At 41.0% G+C, this 14,433-nt stretch overlaps 1 protein-coding gene and 1 long non-coding RNA gene across 6 annotated transcripts in view; one reads left to right on the top strand and one right to left on the bottom strand.

The window, feature by feature from the left end:
* Positions 1-2,673: 2,673 nt before the first annotated feature.
* LOC144458850 (uncharacterized) lies at positions 2,674-3,398 on the top strand. Its single transcript, XR_013488223.1, has 2 exons — positions 2,674-2,943; positions 3,284-3,398. It is a non-coding gene; the product is annotated as an uncharacterized LOC144458850 (long non-coding RNA).
* A 363-nt stretch (positions 3,399-3,761) lies between these two features.
* The window catches only part of phldb2b (pleckstrin homology-like domain, family B, member 2b), a 44,387-nt gene continuing 33,715 nt past the window's right edge, over positions 3,762-14,433 (bottom strand). For 4 of the 5 annotated variants that reach the window (XM_078162503.1, XM_033638706.2, XM_078162505.1 and 1 more), the window contains 9 exons: positions 13,560-13,712; positions 12,478-12,621; positions 12,149-12,248; positions 10,563-10,713; positions 7,513-7,603; positions 7,167-7,313; positions 6,351-6,570; positions 6,052-6,137; positions 3,762-5,837 (listed from right to left, as the gene is read on the bottom strand). In XM_078162503.1, the coding sequence (XP_078018629.1) occupies positions 5,697-5,837; positions 6,052-6,137; positions 6,351-6,570; positions 7,167-7,313; positions 7,513-7,603; positions 10,563-10,713; positions 12,149-12,248; positions 12,478-12,621; positions 13,560-13,712 (1,233 nt within the window). In that variant the 3' untranslated portion in view covers positions 3,762-5,696. The remainder of the gene's footprint in view (positions 5,838-6,051; positions 6,138-6,350; positions 6,571-7,166; positions 7,314-7,512; positions 7,604-10,562; positions 10,714-12,148; positions 12,249-12,477; positions 12,622-13,559; positions 13,713-14,433) is intronic. The other variant, XM_033638707.2, reaches the window with a different exon arrangement.

Raw genomic sequence — 14,433 nt, forward strand, 5'->3', positions numbered from 1 at the left:
TAAATGTTCAATACAGAGAAACCTCCCTTTCAGTTCAGAGTAAAATTAGCTATTTAAATAGCTAGCTTACAATTTAACATCTGACACATAACTGGTGTGTGGTATATTTTGATAGTAAGCAGAGGCATACAACAGCACACAGTTAGCTTAGATGTTAAATTTGTCATGATCAAGAATGAAGAGGCTTTGTGCTCTCATCCAAGCAAACACCCAGCAAACAGGTATCCTTCAGGGAGGGGTCCCTAAAGGTTACCTGGAGGTTCATTTTAAAAACGTTTTTGGAAAATACCTCCGGTTCACTAAAACCAGAGCCCTTGAACAGAGAATGGAAAATTTAAAATAAAATAAAATAAATTCCCCATGCTCTCTGGAAGTGAACTAACAGTGACTGACTTCTGTCAGTGTTGTTTCCAATTGCTGTTGAATGTTATACCCTTGTTTCAGCCTTCTTGGTGCTGCCTCAAGTTCTGTCATCTCATGTGAGAATGTGGCCACCTGCTGATGTGGCGAGTAACTACACCGCACACACACACGTTTTTACAGACCTACTGCAGTAGGAATTAGACAAAATAATACAAAACAGATAGGAGGGAAGTCACAAATGTCCCAGGGCCCACAAACTCACAGGAAGTGATCCACAAATGTGCAAAACTTGTTTCATGTGTAAAAATGGACCCAAAAAATGCATAAATATGACTTCACCTGTAATTGCTGTGGTGAAACTCTTTACATTTGTAAAACCTGTGACAGTTTTATGTGAAATTAAAGTACGTGTTTGCAGAGTAGCCTAAGTTTTGTGCATTTGCAAATGAATTTTTGTGGGTGTGAATTAACACAAATGTAAAAGGACATGTCTGTGCATAGTGACATATTTGTGGATCATGGTACACAGCCAAATAATTTCACATGTACTTGTGTTATAGTTAGTCCAATTTTTTATTTTCTGATATTAATTTTTGCTATAATTATCCTTGTTAATGACCACTGCTAAGACTTTGAATCACTCAAAGCAAAGCAGAAGTCAATCAACAAGGATCAATGCCTGTTTAAGAGCTAATGTAACAGTGCTGTGGTTGATGTGTGGTTGTGTTTAGACACAGAAACCACTCAGCTGTAGTTAGTAAAAGCAGCTGAAAAAGCAGCAGAGGGTCGCTATAAAACACCACTGCCTGCATGTCTTTGGATGTGGGAGGAAACCAGAGCACCTGGAGGAAACCCACGCAGACATGGGGAGAACATGCAAACTCCACACAGAGAGGCTGGCCCCCTGTGAGGTGACAGTGATTACCACTGCATCACCATGTCGCCCTGCATTCATAAATATACATGATGAATATATATTCATCATGTATATTTATAAACACATAACAGAGATGTTATCCACACCTCAAGTGTAGAATGGTCGTTTGTCCTGTTTAGAATGGAGGAGGTGTTATGGGTTTGATGCTATAATAAGGAGTGAGCGGGCTGAAGTCACTGGCTAATGAGCAGATGCTGCAGGAAGCCAGGATACTCAAAGGAACAAGTACACGCACAGCTGTAATGCCAACACGTAAGCCTACTTTCTGCACACCTCTGGCACAGCGACGCCACCAACTGCTGCTCTGACCCTCCACAGCTGGAGCCTCGACTTCTGGAGCCTCGATATCTGAAGCCTCGGCAGCTGGGGCCACCGGCTCCTCAGATACATCTAGCTGGTCTAAATTCTCAGTCACACTACATTCCTCTCTGAAACTAACACCAGCTAGAATCTCCTCCTCCTGCCTCGTGTCGAGCTGCGTCTTAATATCGTTGGACTGTTCTAAATTATTTATATGAAGCAAAAGCACCTCTATCACTTCCTTCATGTCAACAATTTCACCCGATTGCTTTGTTAGGAGCTCATCCTTCATGCAGATAAAACTCTCATCCTCCACTATCTGGTGCTGAAGAGCTTGCACAGCTTTCTTTAGGTCTTCATTTTGCCCATTTTGTTGTTCTGTCTGAGTCTCCAGTCGAGCCACTTCCTCGATGAGGCTTATATTTTGTCCGGTCAGAGAGATTTCATTGTCCTTACTACTGCACAGTGCAGCCCTCAACTCTTTAATCTCTGCCTCCCTACTCTCCGCCAGAGATTCAAAATGGGTCAGAGTCTGGGTCAGGTCCTGTATGACTAAATCTTTTTCTCCAGTGGCTTCCTGAGATTTCCTAAGCTCATTTTTCAAACTCATTATCTCCTCTTCCAGTATAACTGTGTACTTCTGAACACTGTTCAGCATTGCATCACACTCAAGCTCCTTGCTGTCACGCAGTGCTCCCCTCATCGATTCCATGGCTGTCATCTCCTCCTCCATAATGTCTCCAGGGCTGTCACTTGAACTTGCTGGTACTGACATACTAACATTCTCAGTGGCCTCTTGTGGAGACAAGCAGAGGCGATGAAACTCACCTACCTCACCGACGACCTCACTATCAGACATATTGTCTCTGTTAACGGATTTTCAAACGATTGTAGACGTTTTAAAAAAAATCCTACACAGGTCAGTTTGTAGTTACGACGAAATCCTATTTACAAACTTTCTCTCTGTGCTCTGAAGTGTCATACAGGGCGTTCTAGATTCTAGAACGCCCTGTATGACACTTCAGAGCACATTCGCACATTTGCGCATGCGCTCGAATCGCAGTGACGTCACTACTTCTGTTGTGTGTGACATGTATGGAGTGTGTTCTCCTTTATGTAAATATGCTTTTATTTGTGCTAAAAAAGTTACAGGTGTTGTGCCATTCATGTAAATATCAAAAAGCGCTTACTGCTGGAATATGACTGCAAGCACTTGGCCGGCTTGGACTAGTTCAAATGTAACGTTACAAACATGTTACGGCCTATCGGCCCACCGGGACCCACGGACCGGGTAAAAGGAGCCGACGAAAGAAACGCGAGTCTCCATGTTACCTACATACTTTGTGAGTACTCGTGCTAGTTACTGTATTTCAATAAAACAAACCAGAAATTAGCACTATGAATAGTCTTATTTCACAAAATTGTTGCCGTGACCGGAAGCTGGGAATCCTCAGTTCCGGTCACTACTTTCGTATGTGCCGCTACGATCTATTGCTGTGTGAACTGTTACTATGGAGCCTGGACAGCGCACTCTCTCCCAGTTACTTATATCTTTGCCCAAGTTTACAAATGCAGATGTTGTTCGTCTTGTTGACACATTTTCGGGAGACGTGAAAAGGTCAAAGTTGGACAAGGGATATATAAGCGTGCTCTCCTTTATGTAAATGTGCTTTTATTTTACAGGTGCGGAAAAAGTTACAGGTGTTGGGCCGAGCTGCGCGTGCACCTCTCGGGAGCGCCAGAAAATATCTGACTTGTAAATAAATGGGGTTGAGGCTCAATAAAAGATGCAAAATGATTATTTAGTCTACTTGTATATTTACTGTTGTTTTTTTTTTGTTACTAAGAATTAAATATAAGAAAAAGCTTCTAACCCTGCATTAGTTATCCATATCATTGTAGTTTAACACATTTACAGTGGTTTTGTTTAAAGTTATTCTGAATGTTTAAGAAAGTTGACTGACTCATCTGGTATTTCATAGATGTTACACATTTGACACACTGGTTAAAATGTAACATGCACCTCAAGCGATGGCACCTGAGGTGTGTGGTTCTGGAGTATATAACTGACTGAATGTTACACGTCATTCCTGTAATCAGTAATTACTATGTTGATGTCAAAGCCAGTTTTATACCTGCTCTACAGACTTAATAAACTAGGTAAAATATATATTTTTTTATTATTCATATGGAAATACAAAATTAAGATACATGCATTGGTAAAGGCATAAATACAGTAGGATCAACATAAAAAAATATTTATAAAAACACAGGAAAATTTAAGCTCATGACAGCTTCCACTGAAACAGCCTCTTTTAGTTGGAAAACAACCATGTGCTTGTCATGAAAAAACAGACGCCATTTTGATCTCATTGTACTGAACAAAGAAAAGCCAAAGCAAAAAAGCACATATACATTATACCACAGAAACATGTACTTTGGTCAATGAACAAAAGTGATGCTGAGCGACAAGGTGATAAATGCACTGATTAGTAGACTGAATCACGATGGAGTACGATGGAGTATGATAGAGAGTATAAAAGCAGCTTTAATGATCAATGTGGAATTGTCCGTTGAACTTAAAACACTGAATTAGTGGTAATAAAAGCAATGCGATGAAAGCTAGTGGACCAAAGCAGCACAATAATCAGTCAGTTTTCATGACTCAAGGCGTCTTCAGTGAGTGCCTGTACCATAGATTCTTCCTGCCTGACATCTCAAAACACGACTTCATCCTACAGAGGCTATTTCTAACAAAACCACTCTGGACCATGTTTCCACATTGGTGTGTTTTCTCCCCACAGACAGTTTGGCATTGTATATAGATACACGTCGCTCTTACAAATATAGATAATATGCATGTCAAAATACTGTCACACAAAATATGGTTTAAAAAATAGGCACAAATGGGAGTTTTGTGTCAACAATGAGTTTTAACTGTCCTCACTATTTTAAAACTAACTACAACTTAGAAACAAAATGTACAAATACCACAATATAATGCCTTGGCAACAGTCCTTATTCCTCGTGCTCATTTGACTAACTCATAATTCTGGAACATAACAAGCCTGACACTGTTTTAACAGAGCTTCATTTCTGAGCCTGTGGTGACATGACTGTAAACCAAGCACAGGAGACTTATTATAACCTTGTTGAGTGCATAATCACACCCAAACTGAAATCTTTTGTGTGATGGTGTGGCCTGGATCATTAGTGTCACTCACCATGTAAGAATAGCACCTTGGAGCTACATCAGAAGCTCGTGGTTAAAAAGAGTATGCACACAAAACAGGCACTTCTTAGCACGTGTTTTAAAATCACACATGATCATATGATGCACACATGCACATCCATGCACACAGTTAAGACCTGAGAATGCCACAGTAATGATACATGAAATTAAATCAAGATGATAAAAGTTCAAAATGAAAATACATTTACTCAACTACTTTTACTAAATTAATATGCACTATTTATTCTGTACACGGGGATTTGTCTAAAAATGATTCAATTGACCTTGTTCTTCCGTGTCATATTAAGATTGTGGAGGCTTTTGCGTCATTTCTTTAATCATAACTACGGTTACATATTCCTAGTTGATGTTAATAACTGGTTCACTCCACATCAATTTTTCCAACATTACATCCACATTAAAAATCTTTTCTACAGAGCTTCTTATGGCAAAAACAGAGCTGCTGAGTAACAGCCTGCTCTTCTCTGAAGACAATAAGCTTATTTAAAATATAATTTTTAACAATTATGTCCCTTACACTAAAACAAAACCTTGAGGTACACCTGAAGTCACTCCAAGGCACGGTGGTGGTGCACCATAGCCTAAAAATGTTCAAACGATCCTCTTGTATCTGCCCATATGATCGTAAACCCTGACCATCTTGTAAATGAGGTGGATAAAATATTGCATATTATCTTGAGTAACTCGAGGCTGCCGTCTCTACACAACAGAAACTGCGTTCGTTCTTCAGCATAGATGACAATAATATCCATTCAGACACTTGAAAAGTCCAAGAATAAAAAAAGTAATAGAAACTTTAAAGCCACAATGAGTCGCAACATGCTGGCATATCCTGCTCCTTCACTACACCATGAACTGGGTGTATCCCTCAGCGCCTGTGACGATCACATCCATCCAGATCCTCATGGCCTCAGGAGAGGGAGCAACCATGTAGTAGATTCTGTCATGAGTCTTTACACTGAAGGTGAGGGAAGGGTTTGGGCTCTGAGGGAGAGGAAGGAAGGTGAAAGGAGGGAGGAGCCAGTCAAGGATGGAACAAAAAACACAGAAGGGAGATGGTGGATGATAAATGGTGAGTGGGAGACAGACAGGGAGACGTAAAGAATAATTTTACAAGTAAATTAGAAGATAATAATTCATACTTTTCAAGATATGAGTGATTTGCACACATCATGTTTGTAGCAACATATACACATACCTTATGTGCATTCTTCAAGTGATCATAATACACTTCTTCAATTGCTTGGAAGTAGATGACTCCTTTCAGCTTGGCTTCATGCTTGTCTACAGAAGACACAACAGAGGTTATGACATAAACAATATGTGTGAATGTACTGTAGGGTGTTCAGTTTTGTTTTAACGTATTGATTCATATTTCAAATGCACGTAAAATATAGGAAATACAAGTGATGATGCTCTGGATACTCTGTGCACGTATGTGTGTATTTGCATCTTATGTAGTAGTTTTAGTGTCTGCATGTGCATCTTCTGCCATACCTGAATAGTAGGACAGCGTGCGTCGGTTGCGGTCAAAGACAAACCAGCGTTTCTTCCATGTTTTGATTTTGCCTCCCATTTTGATCAAGTACCCACGACAGGTCTTTTCAGAGATGGACAAGTGGAAGCATGTGTCCGCGCTGTGGCCCGCCGACTCAATGTGAGCCCGCAAGTCAAAATCGTCCTTCCGCACCGGCAGGTACCGTGTGAGCGGCCGGGACTGGAGAGAAAAGAGTGAATAGGTTCATTGGAAAGGAGAGGGACTTGGTTAAGTAATAACAATGATGTATTTCTAATGTGTTTATATAATTCATACAAATCATGTAAATCTATATCATATGTTAGATGGATTTAAGTTTTCTTTCTTCTGCTGCCAGCAGTTGATGGTCCGGGCAACAGAACAGAGGATGATGGATGAAGCTTATACTAAGAACTGTCAGCATGGACATGATTGAAACCATACAGAGAGAGCAAAGTATGCATGAAATGTACAAACTGTAGCTATAGAAAAATAATTGAATGCTTTGTCAAAAGAATAAAAGTTGAGTTCCCTGAAAATGTGACATCAAGTTCAAAACAATCTTTTGGAACAATTACAGCATGACAAATCTCTCTTCTTGTTTAGAGAAAGCTTAATTAGTCTTCTCATAATGCTTCACTGGTCCCATAAAGGCTCACACAATTTGATATATGAGTCTACAGGTGATTAAAGTACATGCTGGGTCATCACAAATTGAGAAACACTTTCAAATCATAAATTAACGTTTATGATTGAAACACACATCTTTTATGCTCCTGGTTTTTCATTCCTCTTACCTGTGCCCTCTGTTTTTCTCGCAGTTTCACCTCACGGTCAATGAGTTTCTGGCGTCTGCTCGTCTCTTCCTGTAGCCTTTTCTCCAGATCCTCCCGTCTTTTCCTCTCCTCCTCCAGCGCCTGCTTCCGAGCCTCCATCTCTTGCTCCTGATGGATAATTGAAGTTGTCGTAAAGTTTGAAAACACACAAACACACACATACTCACAGACTTACACTTTTGCCATCTCTAAAGAACTTTACATTAATGCATTAATACTTTCACCCTGCGTGTACCACTAACACACTGTACAACAGTTAAAACAAAAGCATGAACTCATAATGAACAGGATTTGATCTCGTGCCGACCTTGTGTTCCAGGAGGCGGTTCTTCTCTGCCTGGGCTTCTCTCAGCATTCGCTCCATCTCCTCTAGCTTGGCCATATTTGAAGTACTGGCACTGTGCCACACAAACACATACAACACACATCAACTACACACGTACAACATCTTCTGTATAATCTATCACTGACACAGTCATGGGAAAACAAACACCGTCCACAAATCAACAGTCATGTGGTTGAACCTGAAATACACTGAAACTGTAATGAAGCTGAGCAGCTGCAAAGATAATTAATTAGACCTGCTACACCAGCAGCAAGCTCGACACACTGACTCTGTGACCCTGTATTGTCTTATTCTCTTATTATTTTAATGCTTGTGCACGTGTAACCCCACAGCGCTCAGGTGAGGTCGGGGCTTTATTAAAAGGTAGCGACCAGGTGCCAGACTGTAAGCAGCAGGCATCCAAGAGACACAGTGCTGGAAAAACACAAATATGGTGAGGCAAATAGCCAAACTAAAGTGAATCTGGAGTTGGCTTTTACATTCACTTTCGCTGGTGAGCGTGTTAACGAACAGTACCTGACAATCCTGCATTTTATACCTTTAAATACAGAGCATAATCACATTTGAGAAACAAGCCCCTCGTGTGTGTTAAACCTCAGTGTAATAATGCAAATGTACAGAGAGAACACACACACACACACACACACACAATCACAGTTTTTTTTTTAGCATTTCAGCAAAAAGGCTGAAGCCTCCTGAGAATAGTCCCAATTATCCACTGTTTATGTGTGTATGTGTGTGTGAGTGAGTGTGTGTGTGTGAGTGTGCATGCTGACTCAAAGAGGAAATCCATTAGGAAAGGAAGCCTGGATGTCAAGGCAATCTAAGGATCAGACCATCTCTCTCTGTCTCTCTGAAAGACTTTCTAACGCTCTGCAGTGTCACCGTCTTTAGTTCAGCACAGCAGGCAGAGTCAGGTCTCCCTGACTGCAGATGGACAACATATGACACACTCCTGACTGACATCACAGCGAAGAGATTTGTGTTTATGTTTGTCATATTTAACTGTATTTTTCTCTCAACATTTTCTCTCTCTCTCTCTCTCTCTCTCTCTCTCTCTCTCTCTCTCTCTCTCTCTCTCTCTCTCTCTCTCTCTCTCTCTCTCTCTCTCTCTCTCTCTCTCTCTCTCTCTCTCTCTCTCTCTCTCTCTCTCTCTCTCTCTCTCTCTCTCTCTCTCTCTCTCTCTCTCTCTCTCTCTCTCTCTCTCTCTCTCTCTCTCTCTCTCTGACATGCAAACACACACGCACACGCACTCTCTCTTATCCGCAGCCAGGAGGAAATGGATACCCAGTGTTGATCTGTGATGATGTCGCAACATTGTTAAGATGAATGGTACACATTAGACTCAGTCTAAACAAATCAGGAAGGAAGGGAGAGCAAAAGACAGAAGCAGGGTACCCCAAGTAATCTCAAAAAGGACTTGGAGGGAGGAAGGGAATTAAAAATGTAGGAGAAAAAAAAGAGCATGCAGAAAAAAAAAATGCTTTCCCGCTCTGTGGTATTTTTTTCATAAGCAGTTGCCATTTTCATATGAAGATCACCACAGCTCTCACTTTATATTCTGCCATAACCTTAACATAATACTGCAGATTTACGTATTGCTGAATTTGTCTGAAGTCTGTTGATTGCATACCATGTTAATTTTTATCCACTTCCATTATAAATATCATTAGGCAGAAATGAAAATCAACATACAATCAAACGTTAAAAAATATAATAGGCAGACTTACTTGAATCTGTATCTGTGACTGCTGTATATTGCATATTTTAGTCTTGTACTTTTATTTAGACTCAAATTAATCTTACATGACACATCCCCTGTTTCTTTGTAACTACTCACATAAACATGAATCTAACCAAACTCCAACCTCACTGTAACATCCATCCTTTCCTCTCTTCCTCCCATCTCTTTGCTGTTCTCTTACCTCAATCGATGAGAGGGTATCGCACTCATAGTCATCGTAGACCAGCCACGCTCAAATCTAATTATTCAAGTATTTGGATTACTTCCTCTTGCTCCAGCACTCCAAAAAACAGGAAACATCACTGACAAGACGACAAAAAACTCCACTTCTTTCATAAAACTACTAGTTTGTCCAGCACTGATTCAGGTTCCAACGCACACGCCTTCCAATCCGATCTAAGCCGGTACAACACAATCCAACTGGAACCATACTGAGGATCACAGAGGCAGCCTGTTCCAGGAAAACTTACAATGCAGAGAGGTCAATCTGCAAATGGTTTGGGACTGTGCAAAATTTCTCTGCAGACACAAGACCATACCATTCAGAGAAACAAGAGGAGGGGAGACAAAAGACAGATGCAACCACTGTAAAAAGGAGAGTGAGCACACATGGTTTCAGTCCAGAAGGGGGATGGACCCCTAAATGTGCCCCCTCACTCATACTGGTTTGCTCAGTTCATCTGAACCTGAGGGGGTTGACTGTGAACACACACTCACACAAACACACCCACACACACACACACACCTTCATGTTTTCTGTCTTCCGTAACCTGACCCTTCCAACACTAATCAAGAGTCCCCCTTAACTCATATAACACACACACTTCTACACATCTAATTCTCCAAGGAGGGACCATGAAAGGCGGGAAACCTCTGCTTTGCAGCTCCACACACTTTTTACATTAACTCAGTTTCTACGCTCTTTGTTCACCCCCCCCCACAGTCCATGTTTCACATTATGAACACAAAGGGACATTTTTGTGTATTCAAGTTTTCAATTTTCTGTCTGTCTCTTGTCATATTTCAACTTTCCAGCCTTTCTGTCATTCAAAGGGACACACAAAAGCACAAACACAAAGAAAGTATAGAAAGACGCAGTGAGTGATGTTGGTCAGCAAATACTTCACTTAGAAATATTTAAGCTAGACTTATTTTACACCTACAGCAGAAATGACACACTTCACTTTTTTGTTTCTGTCACTTCTATTAATATCCACAGACATATATGTACACACACACACACACATGACACACCAGCGACACTCACCTGGAGACATTATCAGGTGAGCAAGCAGAGATGCTGGTTTCAATGGAGTCAGTACTATCCACACTCATTGTGTCAAAGGCCTGGTTGTCACGGTACCCAAATGCATCGAGGTAGACATTGGTCTGGGAGGCTGCTCGGGAGCCGGGCTGACCTGGAGACACACAAACACAGAAAGAGAAATAAACAACAGCTTCAGTAGTTACTAACACAATCTATTATTCTAATGCATGTGTGCACATGCAATGTGCTGTACCTGTCTCTGTCACTCCATCTGGGACAACAGTTTGCCCCAGTGGCTTCAATTTTGGATCACAATGCCCCGCCACTGTGAACGCTCGTATACGTGCAGCCGAGAATAAATCCACACCTAACTGGTGTATCTACTCTTGTTGAAATGTGTCCAGATAGTGAGAATCACAAACAAACAAACAAACAAGCGGTTTCCAATATGAGTAAACGCAGCACAGAGTCCTAAAAGTAACTATGGCAGTCCAAAAATACCTGGAAAGAAAATGAGATGTCCTCAGAATTAGAGGGGAAAATAGGAACTAAATTATGGTGCGGATACTCTTAAGAAAGACAAACTCGGCCCCTGGGTACAGGAAGAAACACATACACACAAAAAACCTGATACCATCTGCCCCATGCAGCAGACCCACCCATCTGATGAGCCAGATCAAGGGACCAAAGGGACTGAGGGACCAAATACACAAACCAGTGTCCGGGAAAAACAGCAGTGCTATTATAGGACAAGGCACACACACACACACACACTACTCTAAAATTATACGTGAATAAAACTGATTTTGGGGATTTCCATCTTAGATAAGTGTAGTTATGAAAGAGTCATCTATAAATAATCAAAGTTGGTTGTTGCATGTAGTTACTTTGCACATAAGGAACTACATTTTCATTCACAATACTAAAACCATACGCACGTCAAAGCTGACATGGAAGAAAGGCACAGGGTCCTTGAGGTAACGGACCATCCTTCATCTTTCAGCAGCTATATCTGTGTTCAAAACCACATGTCAGCACACATCTAAACAGAGGGCACAAGGATTAGACTCTAATGAGTGATCTTAATGATGGGAAATGGCTGGTTGACAGTTGTGGCAGGAAATTTAATTAGTACAAACCTACCTCTAAGTGCGTCTTTTGTAACACTTCTAACAAATTAACCATTTTCTAACTGTTCAAACTCAAACCACCACCTCTGCTGAACGCTCACGTGCACAAACACACTTACTGGAGCAGCCCTCCTCCATTTACATTCCTGCACTATCTCCACTGACAGATAAACAAATGAGAAACTTTGTGATCCGACAAAACACAATCAGGTGCACGCCCACACACAAAACCCGTAACCAGGATAGATGCTACCATATTAGGTGTATTTTCATGTGATAACCCAGAGATGAGTGTGTTTGATCTTACAAGTACAGACATGAATAATAATAAGAGAATAATGAAAACAATGAAGATAGTCTTTACAAGTGGAGTTACATATATCTGTGCACCTACACGTACTCTCTTCATCTGTATTAGTGGTTTCTGAGCAAGTGTCCTTGTGGATGTGTGTGTACCTTTATGCAGACGTCGAGATTCATTTTCCTTGTTGGATAAGGAGAAAATTCTTGGAAGAATGCTGCCACAACTTGTGCTCTGTACCAGGGGATGATGGGACTGTAAACAACCAAGATGAGACCAGATGTTTTTACTTACATGTATTAGCAATTCGAAAATAAAAATTACAGTATTTACACAATATTTATAATACATTACACAACTCAATACCAAATTTGAGAAAATAAGCTACAGATAGACCAAGAGAAAGTATGACATCTATAACTTTGTACTGAATTATTTCATTTATTATGCATACATGACCATGACCATCTATATGTATGCGTACCTTGGTGGGAAAGCTGCGTCCCAGCGTTGCACATGTGAACTGGGGGGTCATGATGGGTGTGGTTTTCTTCCTGGGCAATGTGTCACTTAGATGGGAGCCACCTTCTCTCTCTGACCTCTTCCTCTCTTCCAGCAAACGGAAATGCTGATCAAACATACACACCACAACAGAGGGAGGAGGTGTACACTGTTAATTGATTATCAATTATTCATCATTGCCATCCATTCTGAATCAAATGAATGATAAAAATGATCTAATTTCATTTTTGGTTATATAACATTGTCCCAATTCTTTAATGAAAATGTAATGACTTTAAGTTGCAATGTGTTGGACTTAATATTTTGTACTTTTACCTTTGTAAATCAAAAAAGACACTGTAACAAAACAAAATGCATACCACAATTCTTCAGTCCATAGTGATTTATTTCAGCCATATGAATAAATACTCATTTATTCATATGTGTATGAGAAGGGATGGGATAGAAAGAGGATCAGCATTACTTATCGTGCACTATAAGTTAACTACAACCTGAACAATTATAAATCACCTTTTACAATCAACATTCATCAAAAGAATTGTGTAAAATGTGCATCTGGTTTCTACACATTGTCACACAAAAACAAACAAACAAAAAGTTGCTGATGTGCACACACACACACACACACACACACACACACACACACACACACACCAACAGACACACACACATTACCTGCCTGTGTTGGTGTCGGTGTTTTTTGACAGGAAGGGGAGGAGGGGGAGAGTCAGGAAGGGGAGAGGGATCTCGATATGACACCATGTTCTCTGGCCAGTGCACAGAGGGTGTTTTGGGGAGGGGGCGGGGACACAGATGGGAAGAGGAGGAAGAGGAAGAAGAGGAGTGACAGTCGGCAGGTGAGGAAGAATGACAGAGCTTTGAAAAGAAGAAAGGAATATTGTCAGAAAACTGGAATGGTGCAGAAGGAGGGAAAATAGCAACACTCTCATAAACACACACACACACACACACACACACACACACACTTTGCATCAACTACGTCCGCGTACTACATACGGAAACCCTTAACACCACTACACACACCTCATCCTCCGGTGGTTTGGGGCTGTCGTCGTCAGGGGACAAGTTTGCCTCGGACTCAGGGGAGGCATTGGCCAGTGTGGGGGCATGGACGGGATTAGGGTCCCCCCCAAGCTGTGAGTAAAGCTCATTGATTTCACTGACTGTGACATAGCCCTGGAAAGTGTCATGTGGAGAGAGAAGGCGTGAGGCATAGCATGAAGTGAGTCAGCCATATTAATGACAAACTTGAATATTAGTTGTGAGAGTGATGCAGAATTTGGTGGTGATTTTAGCAGTTTCAAAGCAAAAACAGAACAAAAAGTCTCATCACTTAGAAGTTACACAGACACTGAACTGTTAACATTCATTGGGTGAAGTACACAAGACAATAGACACTGTTACAAGGTTACCTGAGTATTAATACATGTGAGTATAAGCTGTGCACAGAAGTAATGAAATAGGTCTCTGCTTAAATTTCTGTAACGTCTTTCTTTCCTGCATTGCAGTGACTGGCAGTTACAACAAGAGACTGAAAGGGGAAAAAGAAGGAACCACAAGGACAGAACAAAGGAAGGATGGTATGGCTTTACTGTCTGGACAAAGAGGAAAACAGAAAGCGATATATTAGTAAAACAAGACAAAAGTACCTCTGCATTCTTGAGAGAAATAGAGGAAAGGAGGGATGACAGGGTGCATAAGTTGCTTGGAAGAGGAGAAATTGTGGCAGAGGTGGTGTCACAGCATCGGTCGCTAAAAGACTGACACACATCAGCCAGAGAGGCTGTATCCTAGCAGAGGAGGAAACCCCAACCATTAAAAATGAGGAGAGTCCTGCCTACTCTAAGAGTCTGAAGGAGTTCAAAGAGAAAAACAGTCTTCAGTTTCTTGTCTGACA

This window comes from Epinephelus lanceolatus, chromosome 20 (genome assembly GCF_041903045.1).
Source record: "Epinephelus lanceolatus isolate andai-2023 chromosome 20, ASM4190304v1, whole genome shotgun sequence".
Lineage (NCBI taxonomy): Eukaryota > Metazoa > Chordata > Actinopteri > Perciformes > Serranidae > Epinephelus > Epinephelus lanceolatus.